General features: G+C 33.9%; 1 protein-coding gene across 2 annotated transcripts; it reads right to left on the reverse strand.

Moving 5' to 3' along the window:
* Positions 1-12,857: 12,857 nt before the first annotated feature.
* LOC134278139 (uncharacterized) lies at positions 12,858-19,382 on the reverse strand. Of its 2 annotated transcripts, none has more exons than XM_062760456.1 (5): positions 19,189-19,382; positions 17,907-18,211; positions 16,504-16,677; positions 16,108-16,347; positions 12,858-13,599 (listed from the first exon to the last, which is right to left on the reverse strand). In XM_062760456.1, exons 2-5 carry the CDS (start codon positions 18,166-18,168, stop codon positions 13,496-13,498), a joined length of 780 nt encoding a protein of 259 aa, XP_062616440.1. In that variant the 5' UTR covers positions 18,169-18,211; positions 19,189-19,382; the 3' UTR covers positions 12,858-13,495. The 2 variants fall into 2 exon arrangements, with proteins under 2 accessions (XP_062616440.1, XP_062616437.1); XM_062760453.1 differs by having other exon boundaries at positions 12,859-13,599; positions 17,907-18,238; positions 19,217-19,382.
* Positions 19,383-25,169: the final 5,787 nt, after the last annotated feature.

The following is a 25,169-nucleotide window of genomic DNA, read 5'->3' on the forward strand; positions in this document are numbered from 1 at the left end:
TTGCCTTGCTCCGAAGGCCACAAACTAATCTGTCACGTAGCGATTCGTTCAGACTGTCTTTAAATGCACAGTGTTCTGACAATCTTCTAAGATCTACAATGTAGTCTCTAATAGACTCACCTTCCCGCTGGTCTCTTTTGTAGAACCGAAATATCTCGGAAATTACTACAGGAGTGGGGTTCAAATGATCACCAAGGATTTTCACGAGTGCGGCATATTCCACGTCTGCCGGTTTAGTCGATGCTGTCAAACCTCTCAATAACTGGTAAGTCTTACCACCTATGAGGCTTAGCAATGCGGGAACTTTCTTTTCCTCCTTGACAACATTGCACACAAAATACTGGTCAAGGCGCTCACTGTACGAGTTCCAGGTTTCGACACTGTTGTCGAAGATGTCGATACGACCAATGGCTGCGAATTTTGCAATCCTGAACGATCCTCGTCGCCAATGTTATGTCTGTCTATACAATGGGTTCTTGAACACATGTGCTTACAAGAAGGCTGCCATTTTAGAACTAGGGTAGGGTGGTGTAATTTCGACCACCTTGTTAATTTCGACCGTTCATAAAAACCTTAATATATTTTGTTTTTGGCGTAAAATTGTGTATGTACATTTATATTATTTTACATTTCGACCAATGTAAAATGACGCAACTTACTATCTCAGTATCTGTCACCTGAAAGAATTTAAGACCGTCCGGAAATCAAAGTACTGAAAGTACTGAAAAGCGGTTAGCATGCTTTCATCGAATATGTACAGTGTACAATAACAAAAAATGCATTGAATCATGATATTAAAGTAGGCATGCATATCTTTTTCCAGTGTCATCAGCGAAGAAGCAGACACACTGAATTTTGTAGTACTTAACTAAATGGTATAACCAATAACATCCCAGACTGATGTCACAAATTTTTGTTTCAAAATATCAACCTGAGATTTTCAGTTTGAAAGACAGGAAGTTCAATTTCAAAAATTTCTCCCTAATTGTCTCCATTGGTGGCGTCCAAAATTGCTCAGAACGAAAAAAAAAAAATTATGTTGATGTTGCAAATTTAATTTGCTTTCATGCTCTATTGATTCTGAAAGTAGGTAACTGTAAAGGCTACTATAGCAAACAACTCAAAAGAAAATAAAATGATAATTCAAATTCTTTAGATTAATTGATTAGGAGTACTGTACATAGATCTTTAGCTGGCTAGTCTGAGAAAAACGGATGGACGAGCAGAGAATTAATTAATTTCAGAGAGCTTCAGTTTCGTAGGCTCACTGCGGGTCAGCAGGTGTGACCTGTCATTGGGGATGCTTACTTCTCCTAGGCACCGGAACTTTCAAGGATCCGTTTTTCTTTTGAGACCGATCACTGTTCATTCTGTATTTTGATACAGATACTGAGTACATCTGTTTATTAATATTATGAACTATTTCTCTCACAGGAAGAAAGACAAGTAAACAAGATAATAAAGTTTTAATAAATGTACATTATTGACTTTTCATACAATTAAATGTTCGAATAAGTAAATGGTATATGACAATTATTTAAAAAAGAGTCTTGCACGATATGTATAAACGAACATATACTGAGTATTTGGCAAATATTTTTCATGAAATATTGTATAAAAAAAAAAACCGTGTGAAAAGGAAAGTTGTTGTTTAATCCATCAATACTAGTATTTTAAAAATTCAAAGGTTCACTAGAAGTCAGTGTATAACAAACAATTTAATTGTCCATTGCAAGAATTACCTAGGTATCAATGTCACTTTCTTCAATATGTCGCATAAGCAATACATTGTTTTTTGTTTTGTTTTTTTTTAGTAAAAACAAGTATGCGAATTTCTATCAATATGTCTGTAAGCATCTGTATTTTAATTTTTATTTTTTCTCAAAGGCTCAAAATGATAATTAACGAATTGGACAAATTCAAATTTAAAAAGTATTTTTACAACTTATACCTTGCATAGGAATTTAGCAAACTTTCAAAAATAATCATTCATTAGATATAATTTTCAATTTGTGCTTATCATCAAGATTTTTCATGCCTCTTTTTTCTGTGCATATTTTATATCGGCTGATTTTTAGAAAAGGATCGAATGCCGATTAAATTTTTTCTCCAATTTTTTAAAATTAATTTTAGTATTTTCAGGCTCCCATTATTTTTTTTTAAATAAAAATATGATCGTTTAAAATCGTTTGTAATAATTAGACCGAGTACAGAATTTATCTCTGGAAACAAAACTTTTATCATCTTTTAAATAATTTCAATTGAGAAAAAAAGGAAAAGAAAACAAACGTTTCATTGTGGAAGTAATCCATAACTGTACAACTTACAGATGTATTCAGTATTTTTATATAAAGGTTTTCTTCGTGTACTAGTATTACTTAAGTTAATTAAAGGGATGCCTAAATATTTTGGAAAATGAAACTCGATCGAGAGATTCTCCGATGTTTTGCAGTCGGTAATAACCTTCAACCCCTTTAGCCAGTAATTAACCCGTCCTCACTGTGCCCAGTAGCATAATTCGGTCAAATATTTATTGTTCATGAGGGGTGCCTTATAATTAATCACAGGCACCTGAATTTTTATCAGTAAGTCTCTAAATTAGCCAAATATCGAAACATTCTACCCCCTCTATATATAAATACACAAGGTGTCCAACTCCATTTTGACCACCTGTTCGATTCAGGCTTCAATTTAACACATATATCGGAAATGCCTACTGGTTTTCGTGTAACATTGGGTTCAAATATGATATTTCTCGCTATACATTTCTTCCTAAAGTTTAAATCTAACGCGTTGATAATGTTATTAGCTAAACTTCATGCTGACTTCGAGGGCCCGATCGCCATCAGCTGATGTCACGGAAATTTAATCTCGACACCAAATGCTCCTATACATAAACTTTTTTTAATACAACAATTATAATTTTATTTCATTGACAATCAAAATCAGAAAAAAATTAAAAAAAAACGAAAGATTATGTTGTTTTGATAGTCTTGATTTTATTTAACATATGTTATATGTGTTAGAAACAAATCATAGGTACTAGGTAGAGGCTTTGTTGAAGTTTCCGTTGTCGATATGTAGCGCCTTATGTAAGTTTCCGGTGTCGATAAAAATCGGACACATTCCATAAAGCGGTTAGCGAAGCTAACCGCTTAAAAATATTGGGCTAAGAATTATGTACATTAACACCTGGTAGAAACTAGTACTACAATAGTGAAAAATCATTTGTTTTATTTACATGCAGTTTAGATGCCTGTACATGTACATTTGTAGCATGCCTTAACCAATTGGCATATCGGCGTCATAGACATCTGGTGCACTCGATGTCTTCGAATTACGTACATTTTAAAAATTGTCATTTTTGGGGGGTCAGTATTTTTACTCGATCTTTTATGCTGTACAGCAGAAAAATTAAAATAAATATTTTTAAACTATATTAGAGCTGACGCCAATTATTTCCTTTGTATTGGCTCAACGGCCGAAAATACCCCGTGTGCGGTCGAAATTACCCAACTTGTAAATCGAACGCATTTATTTTATATCATGACCAAAAATATATACAAAATCGATGTAATCTGAAAGATAAAAGGTATTTCGAAGGTAAAAGGATCCAGTTAAAGTTGTAGCATAACATAACAGTGACATACTTTAACAAATCGTAAGTACAAAAAAATAATCGGTCGAAATTACACCACCCTACCCTACTTTATTGTATTATTACGCAACAGTATTACATAACACAGAACCAACAATAGAGGATTACATAATTCCGGATAACAATTATATCAGATTAACCAAATCATAACAATCAACCTCTTTTTTATTTTTATATAAACAAGCTATATGTTATGTTTTCAATTCCCGTATTTCTTGCATTTTATGTGCTCTCATAGATATTTCACTGAAAGATGCGGATTCGACCTGCTCCGCATCCTGCCTTCAGATTACAAACAGTATTTCCGGTAACGACATTGCACAGGAACACGCAGATGAGAAATGTTTTTTTATTTTACTTTTTATAAAGCTTTTAAGACATTCTTTCAATTTTATAGACAAGAAAACTTGAAAGGATAGATCAAGTGTCTTCTTTTCCTATTTGGTGTATGTTAACGCGGTATTAATATATGTAAAACTTTTGGTTTAAAACACAACGGTATACAGTAAAAAGGAACAACTACTCTTCATAATGCGAGAACTTCCTCGTGAAATTCTGACACAAAAAATCTACCTATATATTTAGGTTGATCTAGTGATTTTCCTTAACCTGTTTACATCAATAAATTTTTGATGAATTGATGTTAACAATGTATCAGAGGTGAAGTTGGGTCTGTAAAGTTGAAATAAATTTATCTAAGACGTTGTTCAAATGGTATTGATAAATTTGACCAGAAACCAATTTACTTTTTTAAGGGGACATGGACACAGTTTAAACTGTTTTAAAGGTCACCTGAGTCACTCAGGTGACCTGTTGCTATCTGTTTTCGTCCGTCGTCATACGTCGTTCGTCGTCAATCGGTCGTAAACTTTGGAACATTATTAGCTTCTTCTCTGCAACCACTGAACCATAAGAAATAAAAGATCTCACAATTATATGAAATTAAAGAATTCAGAAATTAATAAATGTAAATTAGTATCAATTTTATGTACTTACTTCTTGGTCGTCCTGTGTCGTATCTTGGCGATCTCCTGGGCGAGAAATCTGGAACAGAAGGCATGGAAGTGTTTGGCTGTTGAGGCATTACTTGTTGCGGCATAGAGGTGTTTGGCTGTTGAGGCATTACTTGTTACAACATGGAAGTGTTTGGCTCTTGAGGCATTACTTGTTGCGGCATAGAGGTGTTTGGCTGTTTAGGCATTACTTGTTACAACATGAAAGTGTTTGGCTCTTGAGGCATTACTTGTTGCAACATGGAAGTGTTTGGCTCTTGAGGCATTACTTGTTGCAACATGGAAGTGTTTGGCTCTTGAGCCATTACTTGTTGCAACATGGAAGTGTTTGGCTCTTGAGGCATTACTTGTTGCGGCATAGAAGTGTTTGGCTCTTGAGACATTACTTGTTGCGGCATAGAAGTGTTTGGCTCTTGAGGCATTACTTGTTGTGGCATAGAAGTGTTTGGATCTTGAGGCATAACTTGTTGCAATATGGAAGTGTTTGGCTGTGGAGCCATGACTGGTAATGACTGATGCACGAATGAGTGTGTAGATTTTGTGTAGAGGGGATGTAAGGATCCAATTCCTCTGTCAAGTATGTATTTGAAGAATCTCCTGGCCATTCTGAATATTGAAGTATCAGTGGTCTATCTTCTTGTTTGTCTTGATTTTTAAATTTTTGAGTGAATAAATTTATAAAGACTTTTTTCAAGATTTGTAAACATAGTGCCTAGTAATCAAACATTTGCATATAAAAGAAGAGAACATCTATAATAATTCTAAATGAATTATAAATAAATTTTCCAATAGAAAATTGTAACTTCGTTATTCCTATCCAACACAATCATTTTGTTGTTGTTGACATAAAAGTCAATCATGTACTCACATTTCTTTGTATTTCGTTTCTTGAAAAGGTTCTTGCTTGTTGTTTGAAATACTGACTGAAATTTCTGAGGTAATCTGAACCTCCGTTTTGCAAAGAAGGTTCATCATATCCAAAACTGGTGGTGGTGGTTCTTTAATTTAAAGAAAAAGAAATTTTTATGCCCCGACATGAATATGGCCGGGGCATATAGTGTTTGTCATGTCCGTCTTCCTTCCTTCTGTCCTTCCGTCTTCCGTCACACTTTGCGTTTAGCTCTGTTCAAAGCTAAGTTTCAAAGAAACTATCCAAGATATTTCCATCAAACTTCATATGCTGATAGATATTGACGAGAGCTACGCAACTGCATCATTTTTTTTACCTTGACCTGAATTTTCTTAAATTAGTGTTTAGCTCAGTTTTAAACATACCATTCAAGATGGTGTTATTAAACTTCACATCTTGATACAAACTTGCACGGATGATGCATCTAGAGATGAACACTAACAGACTTGATGAGGATGCTGGATCTGACCTACATTTTCCAGATGAGTGATCAAATTCAAGTTTTTGGAGCAGGTCCATTTCCAAGTAACAGTAAGCCCTACCCAAACCAAACTTGCACGGATGATGCATCTAGAGATGAACACTACCAGACTTGCTTTGGATGCTGGATCTGATCTACATTTTCCAGATGAGTGACCAGGTTCAAGTTTTTGGAGCAGGTCCATTCCTAAGGAACTGTAAGACTTGCTTCAGATGCTGGATCTGACCTATATTTTCATTCCCAAGTAACTTAAAATCCTGCCTGAACTAAACTTGCATGGATGATGCATCTAGGGATGGACACTACCAGACTTCTTTCGGATGCTTGATCTGACCTACATTTTCAGTCCCAAGTAAATTATAAGCCCTGCCTGAACCAAACTTGCATGGATGATGCATCTAGGGATGGACACTACCAGACTTGCTTCGGATACTGGATCTGACCTATATTTTCCAAACAAGCAATTGAGCTGTATCACTATTTCAAGATATTCTGATCAAATTTTATACACATACAAATTTACATGTTGCTTTACTAATATATCCTCGGCGGGGAATTCATATCCTATGGACATATTTCTAGTTTTTAATTTTATGGAATTTAATTTTAACTATGACTTAAATAATTCTATATTGAACAATAAATAAACAAAAAGTGTTGACAGACTACTGTAAACCAAGTATTATACGCGTGCGATAAATATCCGCGAGTTCCGCGAGTAACCTCTGCTCGCAGATATTTATCGTCGCGAACCAGTTGTTTGTTATAATATTCCAATGTTATGATTAGAGTTACCTGCACTTTTTTGAATACCGATCCCGACGCTTCAATATATGTAATCACATAACAATCGAATTGATCATGGAAGAATTTTATTGCACTAGAAGCAGTTAAAATTTTATTACAAACATTCAGTAAAAAAATAATAACGAATGGCAAATCTAAAACTATTTTTATCTTAAAATGATTAAAAATGTCTAAAATTATATTAGCTTGTGTTATAAATTGTTCATTTTTCGTCATAGGGAAGTCAGAGGTAGCGTGGATAATTAGCACTAATTATGGCCATGTCCAGCTCGGACCCAACCGTTAACAATAACTGCCCTTTGGCCATGTAAATCTGCGAAAGCATCAATTATACAATTTGTATGGGGCACTTTTACACTTGACAGTTTTAGATCAACTTTTATCTCCTCGATTTTTTTCCCGGCTTTCATCTGAGATTTCACTTGCCCGGCGTACCAATTTGTGAACTGCTGTTTCACGAGATCTTTAAGTTGTGCGTTTCCTGAGATGTCTAAGGGTTGAAGCTCCCCAGTACATCCCCCAGGAATAAATTTCACAATGATACCCGCTTTCTTCAGCTTTTGAAGGAAGGAATCGGTTCTATGTGCAGCAAAAAGATCAAAAATACATAGAGCGGGATGTTTCAAAGGTAAATCTAAATCGTCCCTGGTTTTCGTGATATAAGGCACTAAGATCGTGTCAACAAATCTGCACATTGTCGTCTCGTTAGACCAATGGTTTTCTGAATAAAATACATCCCAGCCACTTGGAAATTTCACAGAAGTCGGTGTACAATTCTCGGTCTTTCCTTGGTAAAGCAACTGCGGGGGTAGTATTTCGCCGGCCATCGTACAAGACAAAAGAGCGGTTATCTGCCTTTTGTCCTCCAATCCAACAATTTCAATCTGCTTCGCACCTACAATGAAAACATAATAGATCAATTAATATTCTTTCAACAGGGAAAATGGGCAGCTCCATTTAAAATAAATTGAATAACAAACAGTACATACCTTCTTGGTGGAGGGTCCAATTGCCACACTGTATAATGGATAAGTTGGTCTGATCAAAATTAATAACTAGTTCTGGGGGGATCTCGTGGTCTGCCCTAATTTTCTTCACAGTCTCTATAAACTCAAGGCTCTGGTTTTCAAAATCGAACGGAAGCTTTCTTGCTGCTTTCGTCCCTTTTCTCCTGACAAAGCCTATCCTTTTTGAAAAGGATTCTGCCCAGGATCGGTCTAATTTTAGCTGTCTACCATTTTCTACCAAAAGTGATCTATTTTTGAATTCAATTATGCCTTTCGCTCCTGCAATTACAATTGTTCTATTTACAACAGATCAAGCTTCACGTAATTTGCGAATATATTCAATTACTTCGGGTTCAAACTTTCCCAAAAGTGTCGGTCTCCCCTGAGAACCTTTGGGTAAAACTGTTAGGTCTTTTTCACTTGACTTTACTTCCCGCAAGTAGTGTTGCTTCATTGTCCGTACTGAAGATTCGTTTATATTTTTTCCAAGAATTTTTGAGAAATGTCTTGCAGCACTGGTGTTACCATTTTCACAGGCCCATTTGGCAATTTTTGCTCTATCCTCGGGTGTGTAATTGGCATAACTTCCACGTTTACGTTTTCTGGGTGTTAAAACGTTTAAAACATGTTCGTTAGCACTTTGTATGCACTTTACTTTTTCTGGTGTCTTCTCGACGGCAGGATCTGGAAGTAAAGTTGAAATATCTGATATACATTGGCCATGGGCAACCCTCTTTGGGATAAGATATTTTCGTAACGACATGGTCAGTCCGTGTCAGTACAGCCAGTGACAATGTGAAGCACAGATCGTCGTGAATAATGCATAAGAAGTGCTCATGGTAACATTTTACCCACTTTAGGGGCGGATCGAAGATTTCAAATAGACACAACGCATAGAATGTCTTGAATAATGCGTAAGCAGTACTAACGGTAGCATTTTACCTAATTTAGGGGCGGATATAAGATTTTAATTTGATACAAAAAATACTTGTGGAAAAAAAAGACCACTTGTTCGCGGAAATAAATCGTCGTGGATCAGTTCTGTAGCGGTCAGTCGCGAATAAAAAATGACGCGTATAATAATTGGTTTACAGTAACCATGTACAGGGTATTCAATGTAATCCCTACTTTGTTCTCACTGCGACTGACCTTAGTCAATTAAAAATGGGTAGCAACACTTCCTCGCCATGTGCTCGGCACTTTGAAGTGAAAGTTGTGGGTCCTTCGGATGCGACCTTAAAAAAAACGAGGCCCCGTGTCAGCGGCAGGCGTTGGCACGATTAAAATCCCTCACTGCTCAGTGGTCCTGAGTGCCGAGTAAAGTTCAAAAGTTGAAGCCCTTCACCGGCATACGGTGACGTCTCCATATGAGTGAAAAATTCTCGAGAGGGACGTTAAACAATAAACAGTCAATCAATCTACTAGCCTTCTAGACTGGCACGCAAACACTTACATGAGTGGTTAGCACATTCAGTCTTGGTGACATCTCTCCCCATACCGGAACCTGCTCCTGGACACGTGCGAACACAGAACTATCCCCATCCCCTATGTATCTCATGTAACGCACTCCATGGACCTCTTCTGCCCTTTAAAAGCCTTCTAATGTGATGTCTGCTTCCATGGCCTGACTGCTCTCACTCCAGTTTTTAAAACAGTTATGCTTATATTCTTTGTCACCCTTGGACTGCCCTACTGCAGATGTAGCAGTACCGATTCTTCACCCCAATATGTAAAAGTTTTCCGGTTTCCGCCCCAAATATAACTGCTATACCTCCTAACGCTTTGTAATTATTTTTATGTGATCGTTTGGACCAGCCACGGTCACACACAACAGAGATGGCAGGAACCGCATGGTGAAAATCGTTCCGGGCAATGGCTAAGCTCTTCTCTTTTTCCCCCGTTTTTTTTTTTTCATGTCCTCTTTCCGAATGTCCCTCCATGCATTCCCGATTACTGTTTCAATCTTAGAGTATCTGTTTGAAAGAATACCTGGTATTCCCATTGTACCTAAAAGTTCATTTAAACTGGATACGCCACCTCCAGATGCAATGGACCCCCATACACTGCGTATATTAATATCACTTTCCTTACGGTTGGTCTGGTAGGTACTAGTGGTTAATTCCAAATCTTTAGTACGTTACATGTTAATTTAAGAGTACTAAAGAGTCCACGAACACTACATTCAGAAAAAGAAAATGATGAAATTCCAGACATTGTCTGAGGGACAAATTTTGTACACATCGCCCCATGAAAATTTACAACAGACACAAATTTAGAAAGCTGATTGACATTGATTACTCTGTAACCATCTGGAGTTTAAAAAAAATGGCTTTCGAAACTATTACCTTGGCACCTAATGAACCATACTGCAGTCCTCTCAAAGGGCGTGGCTTACTTTTACTTTGCTGTAGTCTTTTCACAGTAATTCTTAAACCATTGAGAAAAAATTGTTGAACAAGCCTGTATGAAGATTTCCTCTTTATAAGTTGCTGAGATGTGTATTTTGTTCCCTACTTACTACTTGCTTTACCTGTAACAATGTGTTTGGTGTTTGCTGGTTTCTGTCTTCTTTTGTATTTCATTGAATTGACACCTCTTGCACTATTAAAGCGACGATGGCGAAATTTGGGACAACCCATTGCAAGAGCAAAAAATACATAAAGTGCATACCACAAACCAAAATGATTAATTATATAGACAGTGAACTTATTTTAAATACCATAAAATACATGTACTAGTATCACATTTCAAAGTAAAAATGAAGACCAACTCCAATATTCCAGGAAAGTCATGAGAATTTTGAAAATGTGTTCACTCAAAACAACTTTACAATATTACAATTATCTCACCGTAATTTCATGCAGTGATTTTACTATCTGCTTCACTGTCACTGGATGTTAAACAGAGGGTATCAGGGGCTCAGTGCAGGTATATAACATAAAAGTACTTACCTCTTTTTAAATGTAACTAATTAACTTTTGTAAAAGTTACCTGAAGGAATCCCACACTATCTACACGTGGTATATAACACATACAAGACTAGTATTGGATCAAGCGTGTAAATATTTAAAATTTATCTGAATGAATGAGATCACAGGTAAAGATGTAGAGAGGGAGTGATGTAGATCAGGAATTTTGATTTTGTTGGAATATCTAACACAATCTTTTTACAATTAAAAATAAAGTCAACGAATTTCAACCTACCGACATGCCACTTTCACTTTCACCGGAAGCCTACAGACAGCTCAATGGAAAAGTACTACGCAAAGGAAATAAAGCTTTATTTTCCAAAACACGACATGCGTTTTCATCCAATATTAAAACAAATTAATTACTAATTAATCTTGATTTCTTTAAATATAGTATGTGCTAACTAATAAATATCTTTACAAGTCCTAACTGCACTCCGGAACTGCTAAAATTCGACGCGTATGAATATATGGATAGCAAATGTAAAATTCAACCTAGTCACTCTCCCGAGATGTGGTAAACAATTATATTAAACATCATAATCTTGGTTTACGTTTCAATGATTAAAGATTAAGTAAATAAACATGTGTTTGAAGTTTGTCTGTAAAAATGTCGTGCGTGATCGAGGTACTCAAGGCATCAGATTTTAGAAACGCTTCGTTTTTGTGTAACCGAAATGGCAGGTTGCAAAATTTTGTGTGTTTCATGACACAATGAAAAATGAGCAAACATATAAATATTAGGCATTTACTTGCTTGGAACGAAACAAATAGTTGTATACCTATGACAATTAAATTTCTAACTATATATCAACTGAGACGTACTTTCATCTTGAAGAACCTGCATGAGTGCAGACTCGCACGTGAAATATGCACATCATAGCTGCAATGTTGTACAAGTCTCGAACAAAACTGTCCATATCTCATGATATGTTTCATAAGAGAGATAATAAAGATCAGTTTTCACTATTAAGAAAGCATTTTTTATGAAGATATTTAGATTTTTATTTTTTTGCGAGTCTCACATGGTTGCACACAAAAGCAAACCCTTAACTTCTGTATTATGCGGAAGATTTTCCTGGAAGCTGGTTTTGATAAATCGAATATTAAAGAAACTTGTTTTATTCATTCCAGTGTTCATTATTTCAACTGAATATAAGCAAAAACAAAAAACAAAAAAAAAAAAAAAAACAAAAAAAAACAAAAAAAAAAAAACAGTAATTTTCTTAAAAGAATTGGTTAAACCTCTAAAAAGTATAATATAAGAATATTTATTGAAATAAAATATAACTATCACAACAAATACAGTCAAATATTGTTTACAAAATAGATTAAAGTGATGAGAAAATTACCGATGAATATTAACAAAATAGTCAAGGGAATGCGATATAGAAATAGTTATTTATCAGGTAAACCATATGTGCCTCATGTGGCTTTTTCTGTAGATCCAAAAAAAAAAATTATTTAATAATTTAGGTGTATCTTCATAAATGTTAACAAGACATTTAACTTTATACAGTCCGGGTAATTGCTCTAGGAGTTTATCAACAATAAATACCACGTGCTTCGTGATGCTTATTCCGTTTTCCGATTTGTCTTAATTTCTTGTGTTTGTTCTTTCTTAAGGATGATTTAGAATCATGCGGTTTATTCCGTAAAAGTGTAAAAAAAAAAAATAAATAAAAAAAGAGTAAAAATAATTTGCGTTTTCGTGGTACTTTTTCTTCTCAAATTATAATGCGTTTTAGGGTTTTGATTTCTTTTGCGTTCATTTTTGTGTACGAGTCTGATGTTTTTTTAAGGAGTTTTAATATCATGCGGCTAATTCCGTAAAATACGATAATATGCTATCAATACAGTAGAAGTACCCCAAAACGTAGCAACACGCTGCAGATAACAGAAGAATCCTTGAAACATACGTGGAAGCTTCTTGTGTTCAACGAGAGTGAATATATGTTTTACATTATACATTACAGAAAGGTTTTTATTACTTAGGTACATGTATATTTATGAACAAAAAAAGCAATAAATAACAAGCAAGAAAAACAACATCGAAATCTTGAAATTAATATTCTAAAAAATATGTGAAACGTCATCAAAACATAAATAATTATGGACAAAATTCTGTTTTTATAATATAACAAATCCACTGAAAAGAAGGAGGAACCATTCATTTTTTTTTCATCAAGCTATTCGTGGCAAAACTTCTACGCTTCAAAGAAGTTTTTTTTCTGTTTTTCGCTGGGTTTTCATTTTTATGATATACGTTAAAAACACGTACATGACAAATATTCCTTTTGCATAGTAGAACAAGTAGCACCTATCTCATTCATTTTAGCTTTAAAACCTCTGCAAAAATTTCTTCAAATAGCTGTTGACTATATACAACATATCGAACACGTAAACGAACATTTAACATAATAAGTAGAACATATAAAATTTTTGAACAATCACGTACTTTTCTTGAGTATATGATAGGCATTTGTAAATTTATACATTAATTCAAATTGGAAATAGTTGGCTTTTAATTTTGGTTATTTTTTTCCTGATAAACGTTTATAGATGCTTGGAACGGCGCGAATTCCTGACCTGCTGCATTGTAATGGCACCAACACAAGTAATCATTATCTTTATTCATTTCCCTCTTTTCTCAACGGAATGTGTCGCAATAAATGAATACAGTAAACACAAAAGGCGTCGTGGATATCTGATTCGTCTTGCCGCTCCCGGCGTAGACGTAGGACGAAGATGCAGCTAAAAAAAATTTGACGTTTATTTGATAGAGATGTAATTTTATATTTTTACAGAGAATGTAAAGAGGTAAGCAAACACTGTATTTAAGATGAAACTCCATGTTTCTAATGTTGAGCACTTGACCTAACTATGGCAATATTTTCTCTTACTTACTAAATATAATACTTTGCCTGTCAGAAATTTCTGATTCTTGGTTTAAGTGTTAGAAATAAAATCATAAAATATGGATACTACATGTACAAGTATTTTTTTAGATTTAAGTGTAAAATTCATTAATTTTGCGTACGAAGTTTATCAAACAAGATGTATTGTGAAAACACTCTGACCACCGATGTAAACAATTCTTGAGCGAGACGTAGACTGAAGTGGTATACACTTGCCAATTACAGCGCAATAGTTATGGGCAAGGTTTAAGTTGACATCAGACAGACAGACAGGGCAAAACCAATATACCCTCGGGACCTTTCGATACGGGGGCATAAAAAGAAATGCCTGCAACATTAATTAAATAGTAAAACAGCACTGAGTACTCCAGAAGCCAAAACACTTATGTTCCTTTGGAGTTTATGTGACCCATGTGTGCCAGAGTAAACATGGCTGCTGAAGTAATCATTCTTCTTAAGTCTTTAATACATACGGCCACCTTTAAAATAATGTTTGCCTGCCCCTCCTCGACCAAGGTTAAACAAGAAGCCCAAGGGCCACATCGCTCACCTAAGCACTAGGCTAGGAAAAAGCACAAATTATATCAGAATTGAAAAGGGGGGGGGCTTGAATTTTGATACAACTTGAAAAACCTCAATATTAATACAGCTTATAACGTTGCTGTTCTTTAGATATATGACTAAACATAGCTTTTCTGTTCTTGGGATTTTCCCCTTATTTTCCTTTTGTAAAAATTTATCCACCATTGAGACCCCACCCTACTCTTGGGGGTTATGATTTGAACAAATTAAATTCTACACTACCTGAGAATGCTTCTATATAAACGTCACTAATCATGGCTTTGCTATTCTTTCTAAAAAAAATAATGTTAAACTTGGATCCCCCATTACCTTGGGGTTATGATTTGAACCAACTAGAATCTACACTACCTGATGATGCTTCCATACAAATATCACTAATCATGGCTTTGCAGTACTTGAAAAGATTTTAAAAGATTTCCCTACACATTCCTATGTAAAACTTTGATTGGCCACTGTGGCCCCATCCTACCCTGGGGGTCATTATTTGAACAAACTTGAATCTACACTACCTGATGATGATTTAACATGAGTTTCATATTTCCTGTCTCAGTGGTTCTTGAGAAGATTTTTAAGATTTTCCCAAACATTCCTATGTAAAACTTTGATTGACCATTGTGGCCTCATCCAACCCCCAGGGGTCATGATTTGAAAAAATTTTTAATCTACACTACCTGAGGATGATTCCACATGAGTTTCATCTTACCTGACTCAATGGTTCTTGAGAAGAAGATTTTTAAAGATTTTTCCTACCATTCCTATGTAAAACTTTGATCGGCCATTGTGGCCCCACCCTACCCCTGATGGTCATGTTTTGAACAAATTCAAATCTACACTACCAGAGTCTGACTCCACATGAGTTTCATCTTTCCTGTCTCAATGGTACTTGAGAAGAAGATGTCTTTAAGACTTTTCCTACGTATTCCTATGTAAAACTTTCATCGATCATTGTGGCCCCACCCAACCCCTGGAGGTCATGATTTACACGAACTTGAATCTACACTATCTTAGAATGATTCCAAATGAGTTTCATCCTTCCTGGCCCAGTGGTTCTTGAGAAGAAGATTTTTTAAAAATGCCATTTATTTTTCACAAATTCATGATTATCTCCCCTTGAAAGAGGGCGTGGCCCTTTAATTGAAAAAAAAAACTTGAATCCCCTTTACCTAAGAATACTTTGTGGTAAGTTTGGTTGAAATTGGCCCATTGTATCTTTAGAAGAAGATGAAAATGTGAAAAGTTTACAAATATAACAACAACGACAACAGACAACGGACAAATTATGATCAGATAAGCTCACTTTAGCCTTCGGCTCAGATGAGCTAAAAAGTTGGGTCGGTTTGTAGGTTAGAAAATACTGTAAATCGTTTTAATTCAACGGTGTTAAAATTTCACGATATCTCAAAAAGTATCAGTTGCGATGGTTTTAATTTCGCGCTGCAAGAATTTAATTCGAATTTCGTATAAGCATTTAAACGTTTTTAGAAACTAATAATAGCATTAACGATGGGTTTAATTTCGCGGAATAATGATAAATCGCGAAAACAGCGAAATTAAAACCATCGTGATTATTTGCTAATCTACAGTATCTTTTTTTCAGAACATTACAATGCTCAATCTTTAAAATCTAATTCCCAGAATACATGAAAAAATTGCTTCAAGGAGATTTATAAGAGTTTTGAGTTTTGGCCAGTCGATCAAAGAGGGTAACCAAACAATTTTTAAAAGGTAGCCTTTCAATAAGATTTAATTGCAGTTTTCTCACTTGTCCTTCTACGAGTTGTCGCTCTTGTGGTTGTTTGCTTTGGCGATGTTGGTATAGGAGTAGTGGAACTTGTCGTGTCATACGTTGTCATTGTATTTGTAGGATGGGTTACTGTCAATGTTGTAGCTGTCGTTGATGTCAGCTCTTCAGCCTTAATGTTTGTGGATTGTTCGTCGAATTTACAACTGATGTTCATTTCTGCTGTGTATGGCCTTGTTAACTGTAAGCCGTTCTCTAAAGCTGAAAATAAGTTACATTACCGATTGAAATTTATACGAAATATAGTACTTTTTTTCCTTTAAGCGGGTTATTGCCATCTCAAAATAATTCAATACGTGCGACCGTTATCATTTGAGTACTCCGTTTAACAGCTATACTTGTATTGTAGAGAGTCACCTTCAGCCTCTCCGAAACAGTGGTTGGTTAGATTAACTATGTTCCACCAGCAATGTGCCAAGTCTTGTTTATCTACAATCCGTATACCCTTTTCCGACATCTTGAACGAGTCATGCTCACATGTAATTGTAACATGAGAACCATTATGGTAGGCCGATGTCCTAAAACCACTAACTGAAAAGATACCACATACACATTTACACTCGTTATTGTATAATCGTTCTATAGTAATTTCTTTATTCTTAAACAACTAATGAATAAAAAAATGAGATTTTGTAAGCATGGACTTTTGTCATAAAGTCAATGTTTTTTTAATTGGAAACCATAATGATATGTATTTGTCCGATCAACACATTCAAAAGGGTTACAATGCCTTATAGAGAGGGGAGTAAAAGGTACTTGCATTGGACACAGATTTGAAATTATTATTTTCTCTATAATATTACGACTTATATATTTTAATAGCATTTCACACAAAAATTAATTAAAAATCTTATTTCATATAAAAGATATTAAAATTTCAAATTTTTGGGCGGGTTTGATTGGCATATCCTTGCATTTTCACAAATCAATTTTATTCTTAATCCTTAGGAAAAGTGGCAATCTCGTTGTGTATAAATGAAAAATATTAATACAGAAAATTCAGAGTAGACATGTTCGAAAGGAAAACAAACAAACAAACACTATATTGTCAGTCCGTGCAGTTGTGGTAAGCAGACTGTGACGATTGAACGCACCCGGTGAATTGAAAACATCAACAAAAACAGAACTCGTGCCCTGTTTAGAAAAACTGTGTACATACATGTCACACGAGTGTGCTCGATTTGCTAAACTCTGTACGCAACTCTTAGTTCGGAATGACTATACTTGTGAAGGAGTTTTGCTTTCTAACATTTCTACTCTGAATAAAATTTTTTTCTGGATAAAAGTTTTAATATTTCTCATTAATACACAACAAGATTGCCACTTTCCCTAAGGATTAAGAAAAAGGTTAAAATTTGTGAAAGTGCAAGGATGTGTCAATCAAACCCGCCAAAAAAATTTAAATTTTAATAACTTTTCAAGAAAATAAGATTTTTAATTAATTTTTTGTGTGAAATGCTATTAAAATATATAAGTCGTAATATTATAGAAAAAATATTGACTTCAAATCTGTGTCCAAGTACCTTTAAAGATTCAAAATTCCCGTATAGTTGGATTTTAAGACAATGTAGATTTAGCTACTTGTCCTGGAAAATTATTTAATATTAGCAAGATGTCATTTTAGTCATTGTTGGTGACTAGAAAGAGATAAGTCCAGACTTGAGAAGAAGATAACGAAGAAAGGGCAGATAACATTCCGAGTCTATATTTACCGAATTAATATTCGGATGTGAAAATAAAGGTAAAATAGGGAAACTTACCACATGGTTTTAGTAGGACGTTCTCCTTCGTATTATTTTGATTATGACATGTAGCGTTAACCCACAGTCTATAGCCTGCGTGATGTGTGTGATTAAACTCTGTAATAAATACCAAAAGTCCACTGCTGCCGTTATAGAAACTTTTCACATTGTTTCCATTGAAGCAATTTATATTTCCACTATTATTGTAGCATTCTGCCAAGCTGTTCTGAGACAGTCTTGACACAATGTTTATCCGGACGATGTTCACGTGACATTCCATTAACACCTCAACCCGCAGTTCTTCGGCATGACAAGTCCTTTTTCTAATTCCTCTTCATTTCTGATTATACCTTAAACAAAGAATGTGAAAAAAAAATGATTTTAAAGTTTCTCCTACCATGTAAGTATTAAAACAAAGGCAAGAATCACAAGATATCTAATCAATTGATTTTTACTTACATAGTATCTTACAATGAGATGCCTTTTTTTCTTAGCGTTCTAATTTTCTATGGTTGTGTGGATCCAGGAGATCCAAGAAATCATATTCTCATTAAAGTGTTTAATCTCTTAACTGTGGTACCAAGTCCAATCAATTTACACAGTCACGAATTAATTATCCTTTCCAACAATATTTTTCCTACAGTACTGCTCAATGTACGAAATATAACTGTGTCAATGTTCTGTTATAACTAGAAGCACGTGCTGTCAAAACAATCCTATGGTTCATTGCAGTAGATTTTTTATATCAAAAACCTCATGCCCATCTTGTTAAACACGTCTTATCTATTTATATTTGGTAACATTTCTAATTCTTAAATAAATATTAATTTTATGTAAAAGATAAAAATCTAAAATAAAATTATATTACTGTCCTTTTGATAAAAAAAATAGGTTTGTACGAATTCTTTCATTTTAACTCCTTGTGTTATATTTCTAAAGTACTGTCAGCAGTAAATGTAAACAATTTTTCTTTTTTTGTTTCCTTGAGAATTGAAATCAAGCAATACGCTTATTGCGCAAACAAAAATATTTATTTAAATAAGATAGCAACAAATAAGTTAAACACTGCAAATCTTAAGGGAGGGGATTACGCATAGCAAAAGGCATACTTCAGATTGATAAGGTTGATAGGGGATACTTTCTGTTCATCCCAACTCAGTTTACAGGAAGGAAGCGACTGTGTCCATGGTTTGGAATTTTATTGATTTTAAAAAATGAACACATTCCTTATTCTTAAAATTCATTTCCAGCCAATACACCTTACTAAAGTTTTGTACAGCAGATTTGTACACCTGTCAACAGAATTTCATTTTAAAACGCCTTCTTACCTTGAATTAAAATAACTCCTTGAAATATCAATAATGTTGGCAGTAGAAACAAAGTCATTTCCTGATATTTCTTAACAATATTTTGACCCTTTTACTAGATCATGTCGTAGTACCATGAATTTACGAAGCTCTTTCAAAATAACATGTTAACGTTCTTCATGTCTGTTATTCTACAAAACGTAAAACAAAATTTTCAATTTCATTTCATTGTATAACCGTTGACTTACTTCCTCTTTAAAGGGTTTAAAGGTCTAAATTCCATTTCGATGTATCATGCAAGTCTTATCGATCCAGCATTTATTCCATGTGTTGTAGAACAATTCATCCAAGCGACAAATGATTTTATATTGTTTTTATCTACAATGCTTTAATTTTGCTTTCATTTGACATTCAATCCACAGTAAATCGCTTTCAAAATGTGACATATTTTTGGCAAATGAACAATTGTCTTGATTATCACTTTGTAAACTTCTTGTATATGTCTGCATGGGTTTCTATACAAACTTCAGAATGATTTTTGTACAGGTGATCTATTTCGCTAAAAAATTCACTTGTTTTTCGACAAATAATCAGTTAAGAAAGTAACTAATTAAGATCTTTTTAAAATGCTAAACGGGGTCCCTCCCCAGTAGTTTGTTTTTATTTTAATATTTGTTGTATTATTTTGAAAGATCCCTTAATAATCTTTTATCCAGAAATATTATTATCTACAATATTTCTTTATTTAGATTTTCTTTAGTTAAAGAAAGAGTGGATACTAAATATATTCATACCTCTCCAGTCGTTTTCATGGATGATTGTAGAATGTCTTTGGCAGATATAAAGTGTGCATTATTGCTCAACATGCAAAGTTTATGGCGTGATAAAATTACAATACACTACTTTACCCTCTGTTAGCCCGTGTAGTATCATTTATTAGATAATATGGGTTTAGGTGACCTTTCTGATCTTTTTTTATTAACAGGTCGTAAATATTTGATGAGAGATTGTTTCCAAAGTTATTGGCTATATATATAATACTGCACATTATTTGAATGATTTATTACCGGTACTTTAAATATATGCTGTTTTTTTAAATCTCAACATTGATGTATAATAATACATTTAGGTAATTTAACAGTTTGTACTTCGCCGTCGTATTTTCCTCTACTAATGACATTTATGTAAAGGGTTTTGTGTTCCAAGGTCAGCTCACCGCAAAATATAACATGACTGAAATCCTAAACTAATATATTAACTTTAAAAAACCGAATGTGCAACAATGCAAGTTTAAATCGCCACATTTAAAGACTGCCGAGTAACAAAACTGTGATGTATTATTTTCACAATTACGTATCAGTTATTTCACTGCATTTACTAGATATCTGTCCTTTATTGTGAAACAATGGACATGGAAAGCATTGATAAATGTACCTTAACAAATGTTAATCTATATAATTTTTGAAAGTACAAAATCTAATTACCTGTTCTCTTCACCGTCTCTGCGACAATTTGTAAACATAGATAAAACTGTGATAAACTTTAAGTACGCGGATACTTAAAAATAAATGGATATATATATATATGATTTAAAATTTGTATTTGAGTTAATAGAACTTTAAATCGATTATAAAACCAAGGCTGTTTTTTAAATGTTCACATGTTACAAGGTAGTTGCGAGTAGGTGAAAAAAAATAATTGAATACAAAATGCATAGATAATTCTATGAACGTAAACACAAACACGCCAATTTTCATCCACATGTAGTGCTGACTGAAGGAGGTTTGATATAGCAAAGTAATTCTCTTTCCAAAACAAAAATCCCTAATTATCTATTTCATTAAACTTGTCTTTCAAAATAATGTCTTGAGAATCAGCAAGATATCAAAATTTTCAAGCACCTAAATAATTTACCTTTCAAAGCTTTGCTCTTTAAAAAAGAAAAATCGGAAAAAAATGAATATTTACTCAGACCGTATGTATCACTTTCCGCTGCGCAGAAAAGTATACTCGCTTTCCTACAGCTATGTCATGTTCTTAAATTTACTACACCATCAGTTTTAATCACCAATCAGCTAAATCAATAAACTTTGTATAATACTGCTTACCTTAATTGACTCTGAATTGCTCAAACTGATCAAAAAAGAAATGAATTGTTCATATGTTCCAAGTCATATTCTCATTTTATATACACGTATTCGGAATCCAGTAAAAGGGAAGCAAATCGAGCAGTGTTTTCATGTGTTTCTTACCCCGTTTAAAAGGCTGTGTTTTTGACATGCTTCCATTGACTTTTCTGTTACTTAATTGTAGCGGAAACGCACGACGATGTCAGTTAGTCGGATTTTTTTTTGTTCATTTCTATTTTTTTCCTGTCATAATTATATTATCTTAATACGCTGAATTTAGGAAGTTGAAAGTGAGTCAATAAATAAATTTCTAAAATTTGTAGAAATTCTAAATCACTGTTATAAGCTAAAGACTACACATGTAACATTGTCAGATAGGCTGTTTGAGGTAAAAATCAGTAAAACGCCGGACATTAATTTTCTGACCAAAAGGCTGACACGAAAAAAAAAAAAAGCTCTTATTGACCTCTAACAAATTAAACATTTTTTTTATATTTGCAAAGGTTTACATTAATTAATATTAAATAATTTATCCGGTCAAATTAGGCTATGGAGGAAGGAATTGACCTGCAATTATTTTGAAATATTTAAATTATTTTTCTTTATTAAAATGTTTTTACCACAACCCTTTACATACCCCCACCCCCAAAAAGAAGATTGTTTAATTTTCCAGATAAAAAAAACTTTAAATGCTAAAAGATTGTTTAATATATCAAAATTAGAAAAAAAAAGAACTATTCAAAAGGTGATGAATGAAGTTTTCAAATGAATTGAGCACCTGTTACCCCCAAAATACTGGTTTTGATTATATCCTTAAACAATATTAATCAGTTCTTTAAAACATGCTTTATGCATGGAAACATGATTGTAAGCATAAGTCCTACACTGAAGAAACAAGTACAAATATTATAAGCCTTGGTTCAATGTTTCTATTTTACATCATTAAATATTTATTTCTTCATGTCATCAAATAATTTTGTGAACTTCAGATAATTTTGGCTCATGGCAAACTTATTTTCCCTGTCTTGCAGGATTTACACCTGCAAAACACAAGGATCTGGTAATTCTTCAGATATGCCAGATCCCAAATGTAATTTGTAAACATGAGGTAGGTAAAGACATCTTTGAAGTCTGACGGTACCTCCATCTATACCCCGCCATCAACTATAAAGGCATTGCATATCCCTGTCCTGGCACATCATTGTACAAATATTAGTCTCGAAAGGTCTTGTGTCTTGTTTGTGATTGTCTTCATTTCAGTAGGCTGAAAAAATAATCAGAGGAAATGCATTGCTGTTATAAAGAAGTTCTATCCAGCATTACGTGTACATTCAAAATTCTTTCAGTTATATGTAGTAAATCAAATTTAATTGTTAACCTTAATGATCATCATAAGGGGATTTTTCAAGACTTCTCCTTGTGGAAGAACGAGACTTTCTTTTCCAACTGCTTAAAACGTCGAAGCTCCACAGAAAGACTGCTAACAATAAATGTTGCAATAAAATGTTTCCAAAACTGAAACATGAACATAGAGAAAAATGAAACACGAGCAGCAAATGAATTTCTGAACCAAATTTTCATACCTTCAATTCAGGTTCAGACTTGGTAAATTGATTGGTTGTAGATATTTCAACGCCGAGTCGGCAATTTTTCAGCCATATTTCGGCGGACTATTAGTTTAAATGATCGTTTTTTGAAAGTTTTTAGTTTATTTGGCGGCCCCCAGTGAGCCTACTGTTTTTCGAACTCCAGAGAAACGATCTTTTACGTACGAAGGGGGTTGTCATCCTTGGCAAGGGGCACCATTTAACGTCCCGTCCGACGGACTTAAATTAGTTTTTAAAATATGTCAACCGTTAAAAATATTGTGTAAACTGTTAATAAAATAAATTCATATATATACATGCATTTCTCATTCAAATTACTTTCAAAATTTTATTCAAATTTTACTATAATAATCAGTTTCTTGTAGATAATTTAAAATTTAAATCACATGCATCCTCAAAATTGCTCCCCCCCCCCCCCCCCCCCGGAAGAGAATTTTCCTTAAATCACATGTATGTAAATTCAAATTATTTATACGGAATTTTTAGCACAGGTTTTTTTTGTTTTGAATTTTATTGAAAAGGTAGAGAAAGAGTTTTCCACATGAAGCCTTATGTCAAGAAAGAGGACATTGCAGAAAACTGGGCCGAAACCTTATCTCATTTAGATAGGGCTTTCAAGTCTGAAGTAGACTTTTTGGAAGTGTAAAAATAATGTATGAACTTTTTACAAATGTTGATGTTTATAAAATTTTAAATTTAACGTTTTAAAAACAAGAATAAGTTGACGAGGACATATACACATTGTGCAAAACAAAATGAAAACTTTCAACAAAGGACTTGTTGTAATGATATGAAACTGTTTTCCTTTCAAGTTTCTCATAAATAGCCGTCACATTCGTTTCCCATCATTTATTTCCACCAACATTGGTATTGGAAAGGGAAAAGATTGACTACAACAAACAAAATAAACAGAACTTACAATGATGTACATTATATTAGTGACTGAAATGACGAATGACAATATTGAATTGACTGATGATACTGAGTACAAAAATTACAAATACTTTATATCATAAACTAGTAAGGCATGATAGTGATGATTAATTGAAGTGAATAGAAATTAATAAATGACTTTAACATCTAACCTGTGAGTATGCTAATTTACATCATATGCTCAAACTGAAGATTAACCTCATTTACTCCAAAAATACAGTATACAAGATATGAAGTTAACACTGCACTCAGACAACCATAAAAAGGTAATTATGGTTGTAAAAAGGTGATTATTTTCCAACTCGTCCAAAAATATAAGATAAAACAGCTCAAAATCAGAACAGCTTTTGGTAAACATCGAAAATCATGCAAACATGGCAGGTTTACACGTCAGAATTGAAAATTCCTATTCTGATAAACCTGGGAAAATAAATGAATCCTAATAAATTTGGACAATGACACATAATCAATCTTACACTTGTGATTCTGTGTTGCCAGAGATGTACTTTGTAAACAAAGCAATTAAAGCACGTCTGACACACTTACACTTCCATTATCTTTGGGATCAGCAGAATACACGCAACAACCACAAACGTTTGAACAATTAAGGGAAGCAAGCAGTGAGCAACGAGTTGTCAAAAATATTGGACGTTTATCAAACAAAAGAAGCGGGTTGGAATGCTGCCAGGGCTTTAATATATAAAACTTAACCGTAAACATGATACTGTACGTATACCCAGGGTTAAATGTTAGAATTTTTGCGAAAATAGAGATTGATATATATTTTTTTCTGCGTAAGCTTTTTCTTCATGGTTTAAAAATCTATTTGGTATAGTTTAATGACACATAATTACTGACATAAACTCCGCATATTTCTTTGTTTTAAAAATGATAGAAAACCGCGAAAATAAATGATGGCGGGAAAAGTGGATTATACAAAGCAGGCATGCGCCAGTGTCTCTATGTTTACATCATAGATATGCTGTTAGTTACTGAAATCGTAGATTGAATGTTTTTGATCACCTTAGAATACTTGATTGCAAATTAACTGGCATGGGCAAGTGTCTTCATCCATACATCCCTTTCAGGCGACCGAAATTCCTTTAACTTTTTATCATGTCTTCGGACGTTTTTCTTTTGTCTTTTCAGCATTGATTATCCATTTTCTCAAATAAAAGGTTCCCAGACACTATTACTGATCAAGTAGCCTTTAACAAAATATTTCCTTCGAAACAGAATCCTTAGCTTAATGAATTCGTTGCGTAACCGCCTTTCAAGCCAATTTACATCTTGCGTACTTTTGTA

Source organism: Saccostrea cucullata, unplaced genomic scaffold (assembly GCF_032062105.1).
Source record: "Saccostrea cucullata isolate Sc308-1 unplaced genomic scaffold, CSIRO_AGI_Scuc_v1 ctg2372, whole genome shotgun sequence".
Lineage (NCBI taxonomy): Eukaryota > Metazoa > Mollusca > Bivalvia > Ostreida > Ostreidae > Saccostrea > Saccostrea cuccullata.